General features: G+C 52.5%; 5 protein-coding genes across 5 annotated transcripts; 3 read left to right on the top strand and 2 right to left on the bottom strand.

Annotated features, from left to right (window-relative positions):
• Positions 1-1,509: 1,509 nt before the first annotated feature.
• Positions 1,510-2,247, top strand: F5Z01DRAFT_635760 (uncharacterized protein; the record flags this gene model as incomplete). Its single annotated transcript, XM_046262173.1, has 1 exon — positions 1,510-2,247. The coding sequence occupies one exon, from the start codon at positions 1,510-1,512 to the stop codon at positions 2,245-2,247; it is 738 nt and encodes a 245-aa protein (XP_046119410.1).
• A 533-nt stretch (positions 2,248-2,780) lies between these two features.
• On the bottom strand, positions 2,781-7,086 carry F5Z01DRAFT_56619 (uncharacterized protein). Its single transcript, XM_046260700.1, has 12 exons — positions 6,963-7,086; positions 5,229-6,892; positions 5,116-5,171; positions 4,811-5,025; positions 4,607-4,749; positions 4,185-4,554; positions 4,055-4,127; positions 3,928-3,989; positions 3,586-3,874; positions 3,419-3,530; positions 3,267-3,358; positions 2,781-3,194 (listed from the first exon to the last, which is right to left on the bottom strand). Exons 2-12 carry the CDS (start codon positions 6,872-6,874, stop codon positions 2,884-2,886), a joined length of 3,369 nt encoding a protein of 1,122 aa, XP_046119409.1. The 5' UTR covers positions 6,875-6,892; positions 6,963-7,086; the 3' UTR covers positions 2,781-2,883.
• A 2,068-nt stretch (positions 7,087-9,154) lies between these two features.
• Positions 9,155-10,951, bottom strand: F5Z01DRAFT_680962 (calcium/calmodulin-dependent protein kinase; the record flags this gene model as incomplete). The annotated part of the gene is made up of 6 exons (XM_046265641.1): positions 9,155-9,245; positions 9,317-9,441; positions 9,534-9,732; positions 9,792-10,243; positions 10,321-10,536; positions 10,613-10,951. 6 exons carry the CDS (start codon positions 10,949-10,951, stop codon positions 9,155-9,157), a joined length of 1,422 nt encoding a protein of 473 aa, XP_046119408.1.
• A 401-nt stretch (positions 10,952-11,352) lies between these two features.
• On the top strand, positions 11,353-13,138 carry F5Z01DRAFT_685943 (uncharacterized protein; the record flags this gene model as incomplete). Its single annotated transcript, XM_046265975.1, has 2 exons — positions 11,353-12,366; positions 12,502-13,138. 2 exons carry the CDS (start codon positions 11,353-11,355, stop codon positions 12,919-12,921), a joined length of 1,434 nt encoding a protein of 477 aa, XP_046119407.1. The 3' UTR covers positions 12,922-13,138.
• A 999-nt stretch (positions 13,139-14,137) lies between these two features.
• Positions 14,138-16,214, top strand: F5Z01DRAFT_685939 (uncharacterized protein; the record flags this gene model as incomplete). Its single annotated transcript, XM_046265974.1, has 10 exons — positions 14,138-14,641; positions 14,718-14,806; positions 14,862-14,996; positions 15,048-15,105; positions 15,162-15,283; positions 15,331-15,382; positions 15,438-15,660; positions 15,713-15,815; positions 15,884-16,119; positions 16,177-16,214. 10 exons carry the CDS (start codon positions 14,138-14,140, stop codon positions 16,212-16,214), a joined length of 1,560 nt encoding a protein of 519 aa, XP_046119406.1.
• Positions 16,215-16,451: the final 237 nt, after the last annotated feature.

Raw genomic sequence — 16,451 nt, 5'->3', positions numbered from 1 at the left:
TTTAGGTGCGGAGATCATGTCCGTCCATGCTACTCAACTTGGCACCACCTGAAGTTTTGTCGGTTTTAATTCTTGGCGACATGATCATACGGGCTCATGCTCCTTACGACTCCTCGCCTGATATCGTTCTTCTCCTGAAATGGTGTAAGCGTCACTAAGTTGGCTTGTGCGCGCGCCGCTCCGCTTCTTCAATTGACGACTGCCGCTGCTCGCAGCTGTGCTTTGCACTCGTACGGGGAACGTTACTTCCTTAACGACCTCTCATGGCATGACTTGAATCTAGCTACATTCCGCCACCACGTACAGATCAAACTCAACTTTCCGGCCCTCTCCTCTTGTGATCAGAAAACCGTGTCCAAAACTTCAGGACTCAAGCACCGCCTTGAAATCTTGGCTGGATATCTTGACTGGAGGCTCCTCATCGCTGGACATTCCAGCCCAACGACAGCTTCTTTGCCGCGCCAGGCAGTTTTCTCCAAGTCGAATTCGAGAATTATCCTCGTCGCTGAGACGGGCCAGCTCCAATAGCCCTACACCATCTTGACCGACTCGAGAGCCACGTGAGCAAATTCATGACGTTCCGTTGCTCCAGGAAAGATGCCAACGCTGCCTCTGGCATGAGCTGACCCTCCAATTTATATCGGTCAAGGTCCAGCATCCAATTAGAGAGCTCTGCGTTGTGGCAAAGCGATCCAGGTGTGACAACCATTTGATCTCCACTACGCGGCGCGGCAGCCTTGTTTGAAAAAGAACCGCTGAGGATTTCGGTTCCAAACCATCGAAAGCATCTGGTTGCCCTTCGTACACCTCACAGACACATCCTACCGACTCTTGAAGTGGTATTGTGCCGAAGGTTGCGACCCGAGACCCAGATGGACGGAACCAACGTGCAGTTGAAGAGACGCATCCTGCCTAGCTTGACCGCCAATATCTACTGTCGACGAAACAAGTGATGCTATCCCCAAAGGAAAAATAGCAAAAATAGGACAGTCCTATGCTCACCGCCTTTGTTTGATGTTGGAGGTCGCCCCTGGGCTCAGCAGGGTGCATAGTCAAGACACTTAACCTCCTCGCTTCACGTAGCATCATTCACTGCAGAAATTGGCTGAAGTCCTCGGCGTAGTTGCTGGTGCCGCTCAGCTGGCGACAGTATGCCATACTCTGGCTAAGCTCGCGAGGAGGATAAAAGGGGCCTCCTCTTCCCTTCAGGACTACCAGAAGCAGCTCCTGGAAACTCGAACCATCTCCGAAGCCATCTCTCAGAATCCTCTTCTCCAGACTCCTAAAGTCGAGGTCTGCGTCTATTCTCTGCTCAATCTTGTTCAAAAGCACGACCTTGGACCTCTGATCCGAAGGAGTCGCTTTTCTAGATCTTGCTCCTTCATTTCCAAAGACCGAGAGCTTTCGGAAGTCTTCATATCTCTTAAACGACACAAGACTAGTCTCTCCCTCATCATCCATAACCTTCAAGCACAAGCCCTTCATCATATACGAGCCGACATCCAAAGCATGGCTCACCCACAGTGTCCTGAAAAACTTGCAGCTGAAGAGCATGCCCAGCCTCTTCAAACCCCTTGCACGCAAATGACATCCTCCAAGGCGCTCGTCCTTGTTCGGCAGCGTGCGTCCGAAGCTGACGAAGGTTGTCCCACCCAGCCGACAACTAGGATGTCGGCCTCTTCCATATTCGAAACATTCGAGAAATTCAAAATGACCCCGGAAGATTTTGAGATCGCCTGTCAGATAAGAAGGAGGGACATGCAAGGCAATCCCAACTCAAACTTTTACTACAACAACGTTGCCTACGGTGGAACAGTACACAATGGAAACATGTATACAAACACCGGAAGTACGGGAGTCTCATGGAAGGGGATCACCAACTTGCCTGCGAATACCTTTATGAACAATCATGTCACGGGTGACGTCGAGTTGTACAATGGTCACTGTTTCGAAAACTTGAGCGAGGTTGAGTCCGAAGTGCCGCCAGTCCTCCCGGACTCCTTTTACAACAACGTCCTGATCCCCCAAACAACAACTGATGGAAAAGTCTTCCAAGGCAGGATTCACAACGGCATCCGTATAATCGTAGGCAGAGGCAGCAGGGAGAAGGAGACAGGGGACAAGGACGCACACAAGGACGCACACAAGGACGCACACAAGGACGCACACAAGGACGCACACAAGGACGCACACAAGGATGCACACAAGGACGCACACAAGGACGCACACAAGAAGGCTGGGGTTTGAGGTGCTATATGAACCTGCTTCCTCAAGTTTACTGTCACGATCTGTTCACGAAAAGTTTGTTCTTCTTATTTTCGATTCTGCCATGTCAATACAACACAGTCTCTACTGATCAGCTTCTGCTCCAGGCGCGCATTGAGATCGTGGTCCGGCCATGAGAACGCCCAGGTAGTTAAGCACTGGCGCAGAATGACAGAGCCTTGCCTTGACAGCCATCACGTGTGTTGCCGGCCTACAATTGTATCAAAAGCCTCCTTCCCCCCTCTGGACTACCTTTTCATTCAGCGTCCACACGAATTTTCGGCAGACGAACTATCTGTCATCTTAGCGCCCATATGTCGTTGGGCATGTAGGGCGAGTTTGCTAGGTTTGTTGCCGCTAACCCGGCTTGAGTGGGCACCCAAACGACCCGCCGTTGAACGAGCAATCGGGGCAGGCGACGACGTACGGGATTGCCGCCGCGGCTGACGACAAGCCCTAAGAAGTTAAACGATGTGCAATTGTACGAAATTGCGCCGAAGAGACATATGTGCAGCGGCAGTCTTCGTGGACGCCGCTGTCACCTCAGATGATCAGATGACGAAGCCTCCTCAGAACAGGATCACAAAAGTGGCGTAGCATAAGATATTTGATAAGCAACTAAACTACAACGATAGTACTCTGTCCTGCTTTCAGAGAGTCAATCTGGCGCTTGAAAGCCTTCAGACGCTCTGCATCAGGGTCATTGTTTCTGTTCACTGAGTTCTCCGAGCTGAAAAGCCTCACAGCCATGGCCACATCGTTGTCCAATCTCCGCAAGGAATCAGACATAAGCTGATTCAATTCTTGCCCTTTTTTGCCCACGAGCGTGTGTAATTCTGTAGATAGGCGGATAGAAATATTGGGGAATATTGTGCCTCCAGATATCTTGCCCCCGACAATTGCTTTTTGTCGCGCTGCTTTGCCGCCGCCTGGACATGTTAGAATCCCGGAGCTACACAGCCTTTACGCCCTAGAAAAGGATTTAAGCTTGGACTTCTTACCACTGTGGCTGCTCGCGGAGCGATAGGATGCGACCATCTCATTGAGTATGTATGAGTTCGAGTGTGACTCCGATGCTCGTCGCCTGAGCGCTCTAAGTGGTCTCGTTAGCTTGTGCAAAGAGGCATGCCAGAGGATGAACGTGTCGACGCACTCAACATCGCGTGCAAAGCTTTGTTTCATCAACTCCACCTTATAGTTCCAGGATGAAATCATAGAGTCGATACCTGTGACTAAAGAGGCCATTGCTTCTGTATCGACCGACTCTGTGCCGAGGAAGATGTTAGACAAACTCAAAGGACGCACTCTTAATGGACTGACCCGTGATCTCCAGAACCTTCGCCTTCATGCGCATCAATCCCATTGTGTAATCCTCTTGGAAGGCCTTAAAAACGGCGGCGACTTCCTCCATGACCAGATCCCACTGAAAATTCAACTCCATACGCATCTTCCAAATGATTTGGGCGTTCCAGTCCGTCGCTTCCCGTTTCAAGGTGCAATGGTTGCCGTTTCGTAAACACCAGGCGTTGTATTGAGCTAAGTCAATAGTGTTAGCGTCATTCGCACCTATGATGCGGACCTGAGGTTGCGGTGTATTACTCCAGTGCCACTGCCTTCAAGTTAGCTCATTGGCCCCATTGAAAGGGCTTGAATGTTACTGACATCTGTTTCCCACTTTTTTGCTTCGGTTCGCGCGGATACGTCCCACTGGTGGTCCCTGGAAGCTGCGGCGAGGCGGGCCGGGTTAGTCTTGACCCTCTGTCAGGACGTCGACTAGCAGGCCACGTACTGAAGAAGCTCATGATGAGCTCATCAAAGGACTCGAGAAAATCTTTCTTAAACCCAGATATTGACTGAGGAGCCTTTCCAAGCGTTAGTCCAGAACGAAAGGAATCGACAAAGGGGTCAGGGAGGCAAACCCTTTCCTTCAAACGCTCCAAGGACTCTGTCAGTGACGCAGTGGAAGTCGACGGCGGTACGACATGGGCTGACAGTCTACTCCCTGCCCATAGTCCCAAAGAGTTGAGCAAACTTGGCAGGCGAGAACGAAGGAAGTGCTGTCCTTCTTTAAGCTGCGCCTCGGCTGTGACACTATGACAGAATCGTCGGAGCTCCACTATGCCGGTCTCTTGGATAAATTCGGGCGGTCCCTTTCTGGAATACTTTTCGTATAATTTGTTGGACACGCAGAACACATTGAGTCTGCCTCCTGGTATTTCAGACGAGTACGCCCGCTGCAAGCCCTCACGTACATGGGCATTGCGTGCGCGGATCAGAAGAAACTCTAGCCTGATCTCATGTTAGCTGGCTAGCACAAGTGTTCATCCACAAACGCCATTACCTTTTTTTCAGCTCCTTTTTGCGCTGTCGGTCGGAACTTCTCTTGGCATCCTCAATCTCCTCTTCGAGGCGCGCAATGACCTCAGTAGCGATCTGCTTTCCTGGTCCACAGAACTCTCTTTTGGCCGCCTCAATGTTAATATCCTTGAGCCACATTAGCTACCTCTTGCAAAAATATAGGCATCGAAGTTCAGAGTAATCATACCTCGGATCTGGTACACACAACGGAAATATTGAAATTTCGCCCCGCCTCTTGCTCCCATTCCATAGGTGCATGCCGAGAAAGCGCCCAGTACATGGACGACTTGACCGAGCTGTTGGTGACGGCCCTAGAGATCTTGGCCACAATGAAGATATTGTCGCATTGCATGAGATATTCCTGCGTGGATCGGACTCTAGCCAGATTGGTGTCCTGTAAACCTAGAATCGTGTTAGTATCGTCCCAGATAGATGGGCAAGAGATTTATGTCGTGGATTCATTCAGAGCCCCATTATCCCAGTCGAACATACCTGGCAAATCCGCAAGCACAACACCGGTCTTCAGGATCTGGGAGCCCAGGTACATGCTGCAGTCATGTTATCAGCCGCCTGACGGACCTGTGGGATTCTAGGAGATGACATACCGGATAACTTTGGTGAAAGGCCATAGCCTGTCTTGCATGAAGATCCTGGTCTTTTCGCAGCAATCCCACGCTGTGGTCGCCGTTGCTGTCCAGCGGCCTTGTTCTCCACCAACAGGCCATTCGATTTCTCGACTCCAACGTATGAGCTGATCGAGAGCACGCTCTGAAGCGCCGTCTGACATGTCTCTGAGTAGATCCTTGCTAAAGCTCTGCTGATGTCCAAATGCGGTGCTCAGGGTTGACCAAGCATGGTCTGACTCCGCTTGAAACTTGGCATAGTCTTTGCCTGAGGTTTCGGCTTCCTCGACCAAGGGCAGATAAAGCTGTCGATAGCTCCACAGAAGCTCACGCAAGAGGCTTTCTATTCCATCACTGGAGAGATACTCGACCTCTATCGTGATTGCAGCTGTGTGTCGCTCCAGCTTGTGCCGATACTCGGTCACAACTGACGTGCAAGCTGAACCAATGTCGCCCTGTCGATGAGGCTTTGTTAGATCTTTGTAAAGCGTCACAAAATTTTGATAATCTGATTTACCGTTTGTGCAAGGCCTGGAAAATGAAGTAATGAGTTGATGAGGCTGCTTTTTCCTAAGCCAGTCAGCCGATAAAAACACCAAAAGGCGAAGCGGCCCACTCAAAGACCTCGACTGACCTTCTCCAGAGTCTCCTAAGATCGCAATAGTTCTTGTCACATCACTGCGCATCGCAGACAGCTCCCTCGCTTGCTTCAGTAGTTCTCCAGCTTCGTCGTCTAGTTTCATAGCGGACTCCACTTTTTCAATGGCAGCCACAGTTTCCTTGGCAATGCTGGCACCTTCGCGGAGCCTCTGTTGGAAGTCAATCGTGAAGTACTCATGCGTAGGACCTGGCTCAACCCTAGGATCATAGGCTTCAGGGTGGTCACCACTGTTCACGATGCTGTGTGAAGGAGGGAGCAGACTTGTGGAGAGAGCATCAGCAGTCTCAGTGCGCGGTTCGGCAAGGGATAGAGATCTTGTTCTGTTGTTTATCTCAGATATAGATGGCGAGGATTGATTGTTGAGAGAGAGCCTTGGAGGGGAGAGGAAGCCACCAGACACGCTCGCTGTCACTGCCGGGCTGGATCCAGGGCTAGGATTGTGGCTGCGTACTTGTAAGGAAGCCTTAGGGTGACGAATAGTGGGCGACGCTCGAGGTGATTGGAGTGGACTGAAGTTGTGAAGATCGCCGAATGAAAAGGTTGATGTGGGTGCATCTTTGCCGTCCTGGCCGAAGAGGAACACGTCTGCGTGACGGCCATTCTGGCCATTTGTTGGTCGCGGGGAATTTGCAGCTCTCTCGACAGCAGTCGCCCGGGCCCCTCTAGATGAGTCCCAGAAGAAGGGTGCAGGCCTGGCTTGACTTGATCCCGAAGGCGTGATAGGCGCGAAATCCGAGGACATTGATTGACCGAAGGGGAATGCTGTTATTTTGTTCCCAGAATCTCCAGCTGATCGGCTGCGAGCATGCGAGCCATGCGGGTGCGTCCTCGATGAGGGCCCCGGTACGTCAAGAGAAAAGTTGGAACTATTGAATAAAGATTGAGTGCTGGATTGCGAACCGCTGGGCGAGGGAGGAGAGGCCTCGGCCAGCAGTTGCCCTTCCCGCTTGGCCTGGGGAGTCGGCATTTTCGCACCACTTAAACACTGTGAGATTGATTGGGCAAGTGAGTGATTGAACTTCTGTGTGTGCCTGGGGATAGAGAAAAGAACATACGAGAATGAGGAATTCGGAATCCTCCCACGAGGCTGTGGCCACTGAGTTAAGGACCTTATGAAAGGCGAGGGCGCCTCTTACTCAGTCTAATAATAGAAGCAGGCTCCCCCTGCGCAGTTTCAAGACCGCATCTTGAGAAACTCAAGTTCAGCAGCGCTCATGGGGTAGAAGTCGCGGGTCAGACGATGTTGAGCGCCGACAGGGGTTTTATGCAGTTGGTTGCGCATTGCAACCCTGTTCTGCACGATGCTCCAGAGACTTACATATCTCGACCCCCCCATCTCGAAAGCCCGGCGGTACGAGGCGCTCGGAGGAATTTCCTTATTTACAAGGCTTTGCGCTAGGTTGGGTTCCTGTGGGCGATGATAGGAGAATTCCGCTTTTCTGCCACTGCGTCTACACTTAGCTCGATAGATCTGTAATGAGCTACCCATGCACGCTTGGCGAGGACCTCCACCACAGACTTCCTCTGCTGGGCCTCATCCTGTTCACTTTCAATAATTTCATATCAAAGAATTCCGTTTCTCTCAGTCGGAACTGTTGCAGCTCATGTGGAACGGATCCGGCTCTGATGGCTGGAATGGACGTTGATGCTCGAGACACGGGAGCAACAGTTCGGGCATGACCGCGGCCGTTGCAATTGATCATCGATGTTACTGAGTGCTTCAGTAACTCACCCAGAACTTAGCACAGATTCTATCATCTTTGACCCCTCTCTTCTGATTGCCTTCAAACTTGCATGGCGGGAATGAATGCGTCTGCCAAGTCAACTGGGGCAGTCTTCACTCGGCGCCTATGAAGCTAATCTGTGAGAGTCTGCGTTAGCTGCAGATCAAGTTTGGGGACTGAACAAGAGCTTTGACGTAAAAACTCATGCCACGACGCTTTTGTAAGGCGGGCTAATATGCAGGCAGTTCCCAGGCTTCATTCAAGAGGCCTCTTCGCCTGGTGAGAGCCTAAAAGGGCTGCTGGACATGCTGATGGAGGTCAAGAGAGACCTGTGGCCCAGGAGATGATGTAAGCCACTTCAGTTGTGCAATCCCACGGCTTTTTCACTGCTTACGAACGCCGAATAACATGTATTGCCTGGCTGATTCCTGGCCGGTTTGTGACGCTCTTGAGTGAAGTGCAATGACCAACGTCGTGCGATAAGTTAGGACCAGTCGGCTTCTGCAACTAGCTACCCTATAACTGGGCCAAACCCGCACGTCGCAAAGATAGAATCAGTCATTGGTAGAAAGATTCGGCCTGATCGTTCTCATCGGGAGGAAAAAGCCAAACTCGCTTGCACGGCGACGGTAGTTAAGAACATTGGTTTGCATATGATTCCAGGTATATGTCTTGGCCGAACATTGCAGCCGGTTTTATATGACTATCACGAGATTACTTCATCGAACATCAGAAAGACATTTGTCGCTGAGTCCAGTAAAATGATATCATTGCTATTAATTACGTTGTTTTATACAGAAGCTGCGCGATGAAGACAGCCGTTTCTGGGAAGCTGCAGGGAGAAGAGTATGCAGGCGGTGAGGCTTTGGCGGGAGAGTCAGTTGTTCATCTGATACTCGGCCAAGATCCACTATGCGTCAACCGTCGTTGGGCGGGTTAATGAGGCATTGCCAACCACCTGTGCAAAGACTAAGGGCAGAGAAATGAGAGGGTTGAGGCGCTCAAGAGCATATTGATAGTTTGAAGTTGGGTGCTAGACAGAAAGCAATTACTGCAGCTCACAAATATAGTCAGGGTATTCGACGTAACGCCGCCTACATAGGTTTGTGTGAGAGGTGTTTTTGCCCCTTTTTTTGCCGGATATCACCGCTGTCACTGCAGGAAATCACGAAAAGCCTGCCCCGGATTACCTCCTGCCGAGAGGCGATGCTGCTTGTGAGACTGCCATGCTCACAACGTTCCCGCGACATCAACATCCATCGGCTGTTCGCTTGCTGGCGGCACGTTTGGCCTGGGGGCAAACGCCCTCAAGAGCTCGAATGCAGACGTCGCTGCAATTTCCGTTCCATCGTAACAAGAGATTGCGCGAAACACAGGCGTGCTTGGCTTCACCGGAACGTGCTTGACCAGGTCAAACGACACCTCGTTCAGGGTCAACCATTCGAGCGTGAATCGACTAGGTACGGGCGAACAGCAGTGGTTAGCGATCATGTGTACTCGTGAGTGGACAATGGGAGTCCGTCTTACCCTGACCACGCGTCTTCGAACCAGTGCTCGTCTGTGTTGTCCCAGTCCATCTCACTCGTCATCTGCGCAACGCCGCAGAGCTTGCGACTGGCGAGAATATATGCGTTAGAGAGCCGACACCAAAATCATCATTTGAGAGAGTCAAAAGCAGCGCTCACCTTTTGATGACCGAGAAAAACAGGACGACCCTCCCTCCCGTTTTCAGATAGGCCTTGTTGAGCATGTTGTTGACCCGCTGACTCGAGGTCCAGACGCCATGGGCCGCACTCGTCTCGACATCGAGCTCATTATCGGATCGAAGGACACAATATTTGGTCTGTGGCCATGAAGTGAGCTCCCATCCTCATTGACCAGTAACTGGGTAGATATTCTCACCCTCTCGAGATCCAGGTGTCTGAAGGCTGGAATCAGTATGCTTGCGTCGAGATGATGCCCCTGATACGTAGGCATCAGTGTCGCTGTGGTCTGCGTGCCCCCATTGAGCTGCGATGCACTCCATGCCACGGAAGCTGGGGTGGCAGCAGGGAAAGCTGCCATGGGGCCGTCTGGTACACTGGCCTCCTCGACGAAGAGTCTGCATCATGTTTCGTCAACTCACTACTCAGTGCCCCGTATGGGACTGCGTGGTCTCACGGTTCTTCTGTGTCCATCGGGGATGGTTCCCGTCCAAACCAAGAATGGTTGTTCGCCGCTCCAGCCGTTGGTCGCGTAACTGGGTTCGGTGTGAGCAGACTGCGAAGGAAATCTAGGCATACTTCAGTGGTTCCCAGCTCAGACCGTCCCGAGAATCTCAGTTCCTCGGCACCAGTGACATAATCCAGAATGTCTTTGACGTTGACGAAAGGGTGTCTCTTGAAGAGCAACTCATACGCAATGATGCCTATCGCCCAGATATCGACTGTCACGGAATACGCAACAGAAGGATCGTTACCAGAGAAGAATCCCATGACCTCTGGAGCCATGTAGCCAAAGGTGCCGATTTGCATGGTCCGCAGGTCTGTCCCGCCCTCTTGCGCCCGCTTGCTGATGCCAAAGTCGGCGATCTTGACCAGCCAGTCCGGCGACGCGGCTTCGACCAAGATATTCTGCTCATGGATTTGCCCCTTTAGCATGGCTGGAATCTGGATCGCGGGGCTAGATAGTGCCTTCTTGCGGAACTCACCCCAGGCTTCAGATCTCGGTGGGCAAAGCCCGAATCGTGCATGAATGCGATGCCCTCCAGCAGCTGCCCGGTGATCCGTCGCACTGCTTCTTCATCAAAGGCTGGAGAATTCTTCATAAAGTGCTGCAAATCGCCAAGTGGGAGATACTCGAGGGTGATGAAGACGTCCTCGGAATTCTCAAACCAGCCTTCGGTGCGGACGAAGTGAGGAGCATACTGAACACCGCCACGGTCAGACATTGATCGTATGCCCACGTGAACCCGAAAGGGGCGACGGCACTGGGCAACCTACACGCTCATGCGAGAACTTGATGACAGTCTCCAATTCCTTGAGATAATCCCACCTCCCCTGGTGGCGGGAGTCCTTGCTTATCTTCTTGACGGCTCGTTGGCGAATCCGCGACTGACTCTGCTGGCCAGACAGCATCGTTCGGCAGGACTCGATGCGAACGGACCCAAACGACCCCCGGCCGATGATTCTGCCAATGTCCCATACTTCTCGAATTCGAGTGCGACGCTCGCGGGCCGAGGGGCCTTGGACGAAGCGCGTGTGCCGAATGCAGCTGTCGAAGAATTCGGTATCCAGCTTCGCGTCGAGCACCAAGTCAGAGGCAGCTGTTCGTGCCGGCATGGTTTTTACTTCATTGAATGATCAGTGAACCTACGTTAAGGATCGGGTGTAGCAAAAGAGACCTGTGCAACGTGGATTCGACGTGCAAGTTGACCATTCGAAAGAGTAAGGACCCGACACGAGTGAGTCGCTGAATTACACCGGCCTGGTTGGCTAGGTAGACGCCAGCTGAATGTCGGGGGGATTCAAGCGCCGACCTCTTCCCATCAATCACAATCCCACGCAGCTGGGCGTGAGCTGAAAATTCCTCATGCACGCCGCCGACACCGCAAGGCCGCCAACAAGTCTGCCTTGTCGGCTGCGATGTCCAGCTGCAGCATGATCTGCCTGCGGCCAGTTGGGTCGCGTCAAGCTGGCCCTTTGTGTCACCCTCTTCTCTTCGCATCACACACGCGAAGAAAATGGTCGCAGAGCTGGTTTTGGCCGTGATTGCAACGGTGGATGGCTGCATCAGACTGGGTCGTCAGGCGTTAGACACATACCGGGCGTACCGCGACACCGACGAGTCCCTCGACGACAAGGTTGTCGTCATCGAAGGCCTATGGGCCAAGTTGGAGACGCAGCTCACCTTCCTGAGTAAGGTGTCCGAGCACCTCGACGAGAAGCTGGCCGAGAGCCAGATCAACCTACTGCAGAAGCTGCACGGCAAGCTGGTCCAAGTCACCTCGCAGATTAATCTGCCCGCGTCGACACACCGGCGAAAGCTGAAGCATGCGCTCGTCAAGAAAAAGCTCGATGAGCTTCTGGTAGATATGGAGACGTGGCAGGCACGGTTCGATCCGACTTGGTTCATCATCACCCTCATCGGGAATAGAGTGATTGATGCCGAGCTCTGGGAAAGCAGGCGAGCCGATCCTGCCAAGAAGGCGTTTGATGCAAGCCCGCTACACAGCATGCTAGCCCTGCGACACGCCATTAGGCCCCGGAGCGACAATGTCGAGCCCACAGACCGAATCAACCTGAGCATCAATCTCGACTCGTCAGGGCTGAAAGACGCAAGAATAACGCCTATACCCTTCTCTTCAGCTCGCGTCGTCTTCCGCCGTGGCTCGGACAAGCTCCTCATTTCCGAGACTGTTCACTCTCTGGGGGACGATGATATTTCTCATGTCAAACAATCCGCTGAGGATCTGGCGCGGAAGCTCAAATGTGTCGATTCTCGGACCTTTAGCCTGCTTCGGTGCTTCGGCATCGTGAAACAGTACGACGAGTCGCAACGGATCAAGTCCATGGACATGATATACTCGGCGCCAAAGACCCGCGCCAACCCAACCAGTCTACGCGGGCTTCTCCTGGAGCGAAAGCCCGTGAGCGTGAGCGCTGTGGTCAGGATCGCCAGACAGTTGGTACAGTCCGTGAGCTACGTGCACGCCTGTGACTTTGTGCACAAGAACATCAGACCGGAGAGCGTGCTGGTATTTCGGGGGGATGATGGATCGGCCCTTGGCTCCGCCTTTCTCACGGGCTTCAGCCAATTCAGAGACACGTGCTTTCAGACGCACCTCAAGGGCGATCCGCGCTGACACCTCAATCTCTACCGCCATCCACAGCGACAGGCTACCTGCGTGCAACATCGCTACATCATGCAGCACGATATCTACAGTCTCGGTGTCTGCTTGCTGGAGATTGGACTCTGGACGTCGTTTGTCTGGTATCCCGAAAACAACGACGACGCGGCCCCCGTCCCAGGACTGGGCCTGGGCTTGGCGCTGTCTGACACGGACTTTGCCACGATTGGCGCGGCATCAAGGCTCCAGACCAAGGAGCACCTGGTGGGCCTGGCAAGGAAGGATTTGCCGCCCAGGGTGGGCGACAAATATACCGATCTAGTGGTGGTGTGCCTGACGTGCCTGGACCCAGGCAATACAGCGTTTGGCAGTGAGCAGGAGCTTCTCGATGAGGATGGGATCCTGGTGGGTGTGAGGTTCGTGGAAAAGATACTCTCAAAAATGGCGGACATTTCTGTCTGACCGGGCAGTGATGAGGACGCCGATGACTCCATGGGGTTTCCACGTATGGTCCTTCCTGCATTCCATGAGGGTATCCGAAAAAGAGCAAGTGACGAGACACGCGACGCAATGAAACCATCTGGCATCGCTAATTAAGCTCTGCATCACGTCACTTTACGTGGAGATATGCACCACACGCAGGTATTTTCGCATCGTGGTCCCATGGCAGTATACTGTACGTTGCATGGTCGGCCCTTTTTGAACAGAGTAGTATGGTACGCGTCGATCTTCAGATCAAACCTCATGATCGGCAGGAACAAGGTTTATCCCACGTTGGATGCATCAGTGCCACCCAAGTCAACGGGATCGGGCGATGACAGCAGGGATGGGAGCTCGGATGAAGGATGGCGCAGCCCAGATTGCGTGCTGGCAGGTCATCACAGCTGGCCATTACCACCCGCATCCGTCGCTCATGGAGTTCGGACGACAATCCCGAGAGCTGTTTCAGTGTTGGTGGTGAAAGAAGGAGAACGTGGAGTGATTAATATAAGGTTGTGGAGAAAAACTAGTGCCAGTCTAATTATTAGTACGCACCGGGCCGACGCCGTTGCGGGGGTCCGGGGGAAGCTTGGGGTAGCTCCGAAGTCCCGAATAGGAAATTGAACTATACTCTCAGAGACTCAGACTGCTAGATACTCGTTCTTCCTTTTGCGTCTTACTGCTTGCATGCGGTTCCCGTCAGACTTGCAGCCGACATGGTCTCGATCGTGGATGTTGTCATCATGTGGACGCCTCGCAAGTGAACGGGTCACTCCCCAAACTGACATGAAGAAAGCCAGGTCCACAAAAGCCTCAGTCGCCAAGCCATCCAAGTTGATGCTGGGTTATTAGGGGCAGATCTCTTTCGTGGGGCCTTGAAACCCAATAAGCTTGCGCCTGATGCGGTATATGTGGCCAGAGTCGGGCCGTAGAAGCGGAACTACAGCGGACGCGCCGCCATTGTCTTGACAATAGATGAGTCTGTGTCCTATCGTGTAGGACAGAGGACACTCAATGCGTCAGTAACGCAGGCCAGCGACAAAGGTCATTCCTCTGCTCCATTTAGAGCTTTTGAATGCAGCGTAGTGCACTTAAAGAGTTGAATGTCTCACGGAGTCGAGAGAGGCTAGGTTATCTTTTGCAAGAGCATACACCGGAACGACCAAACCTCTACCTCTCCCTCCCAAACATATACAGAATGTCTCCACCACCTTCCCGCGACGCAGCAAGCGACCCCGACGCCTCGGATCTTGCAGAGAAGGGGCTGTACACTAGACAAAACAGCAGCCTCACATCGACAACAACAGTGAATATCTCACCGGTACCAAGTTCACGGATCCTCGGGTCCGACACAACAGCGGGACAAGAGGTGCCTGAGCTACCGGTGGAGGCCGAGAAGCTGGCCTCCAACGATTCCAAGCGACTGGCGCCCGTAATCACAACAAAACCACTATCGCCGCCAGTCAAAGGACCTCGTCGCTCGACTCTCATCCGGCTCTGGTTCAGCACATATAGACTATTCTTCATATTCACGACCTCGTTGAATCTCACTGGTCTGCTGCTGGCCGTGCTGGGTCGCTTCAGCTATGCACAGGACCAGGCTGGTGCCTTTATACTGGGAAACCTCCTTACTGCAGTCCTCATGCGGAATGAGGTTTTCTTACGGATTCTATATGCAGTGGCTATATTCGGCTTGCGCAGTGTATGTCTTACCTCACTTGCTCCTTTATTGCTGGAACTGGAAAGCATGAAGCTAACCACATTGTCAAATCAATCAGTGGGCCCCGTTGAGAATTAAACTAGCAGCGACCTCCATCTTACAACATGTTGGAGGCATCCATTCAGGATGCGCACTCTCGGGCGTAACGTATGTTATAGTCAAGCCCTATAGGACCTAGAAAGATATATGCTCACCCTGGCAGTTGGTTGATTTACCATGTCATTGACCTTGCTCGCCGCGGCGCCGAACAACAACACAAATCAGTCATAATCTCCGGCATCATCACGATGGCACTCATGTTTATATCGATGCTCAGCGCCTTTCCATGGGTTCGAAAGTAACCCCCCGCCCCCTTCAATTCGAGTAAAGGAGTTGACAATGTCCTCAGTAACTACCACAACGTGTTCGAGAAGCAACATCGGTTCATTGGTTGGCTGGGCCTCATAGTGAGCATCTACAACCAGGCCGTTCAATATCGGACCGCAGGCACTGACTCTTACAGGCCACATGGATCTTCGTTGCCCTAGAGAATAGTTACGATGCCGCTCGTGGAGAGTGGAAGGTCACCACAGATACGTTGATTCGCTCACAAGCCTTGTGGTTTACCATGTGCATCACGTTGTGGTATGTGCTCTCCCTTCTACTGGGCCGTCAGATGCTGAGTTTCGCAGCATCATCATTCCCTGGGCCACTGTGCGCAGAGTCCCGGTGGAGGTGCAGATCGTACGTACTCATTCTGTGTGGGGGCCATACTGTCTAACATAGGCGACCTGTGCAGCCATCCTCCAAAGTGGCCATCCTCTGCTTCGAGGGAGGCATTCAACAAGGCCATCTCGGCAGAATCAGTCGCACCTCTCTTATGGAGTATCATGCCTTTGGTATCATCAGTGAGGGGACGAACTCCGCACATCATTACATGGTGTGTGGTGTTCAGGGCGACTTCACTCAGAGTCTTGTTCAAGACCCGCCTAAAGCCTTGTGGACGCGACAATTCAAGTTTGGTATGTCCTGACTCGAATCACGAACAAGAACTAGTTGACTGACTGGGCGTAGCGGGGGTCGGACATGCATCCGCCATGTTCAAGCGGGGGATTCGCGTCTGCACGGGAACAGGAATCGGCGCGGCGCTCTCGACCTGCATCCAGAGCGAGAACTGGTACGTCGGACCGCAGGATGTTGAACACTCTCTGCGTACCTCGGGACTGACTGACCATGTGTGTTTAGGTTTCTTATTTGGATTGGCTCCGATCAAGAAAAAACGTTTGGGCCGATCATCAAAGATCTGATACATCGGAACATCCCTGCATCCAGGATGATTCTCTGGGATACCAAGCAACGAGGTGGCAGACCAGACACCTTGCAGCTCCTGAAGGATACGTGGCGAAGCTTTGAAGCCGAAGTTGTGTTCATAACGTCCAACAAGCGAGGCAACGACGAGCTGATGCAAGGTTGCTATGAAGGTATGTCTCATCGCTGCGATCAATTGTGAACCACGAGAACTGATTCCGGCGGCGTAGCCGGTATCCATGCTTTTGGCACCCTGTGGGACTTCTAAAAAAGGATATGGACGGGGTCGTGCGTCGATAGAAATCCATTATTGCTACAACGCCCTTATGTTAGTTTATCGGGAAGACTTTGTCAGGATGCATAGCGCCTAGAATATTGATACCTTGGACACTATGAGATCGGCGGCTAGAAGTTACATGAGCTTGAAACGGTAGACTGGGGGAGCCTTAGCCCTCTCGACGGTGTACCAGGGGATCACGATAATATTTCCCCTAGCGATATGGCT

This window comes from Emericellopsis atlantica (assembly GCF_019669845.1).
Source record: "Emericellopsis atlantica unplaced genomic scaffold F5Z01scaffold_10, whole genome shotgun sequence".
NCBI lineage: Eukaryota > Fungi > Ascomycota > Sordariomycetes > Hypocreales > Bionectriaceae > Emericellopsis > Emericellopsis atlantica.
The sequence above is the reverse complement of the archived record's forward strand: the minus strand, read 5'-3'. Positions and strand labels throughout refer to the sequence as shown.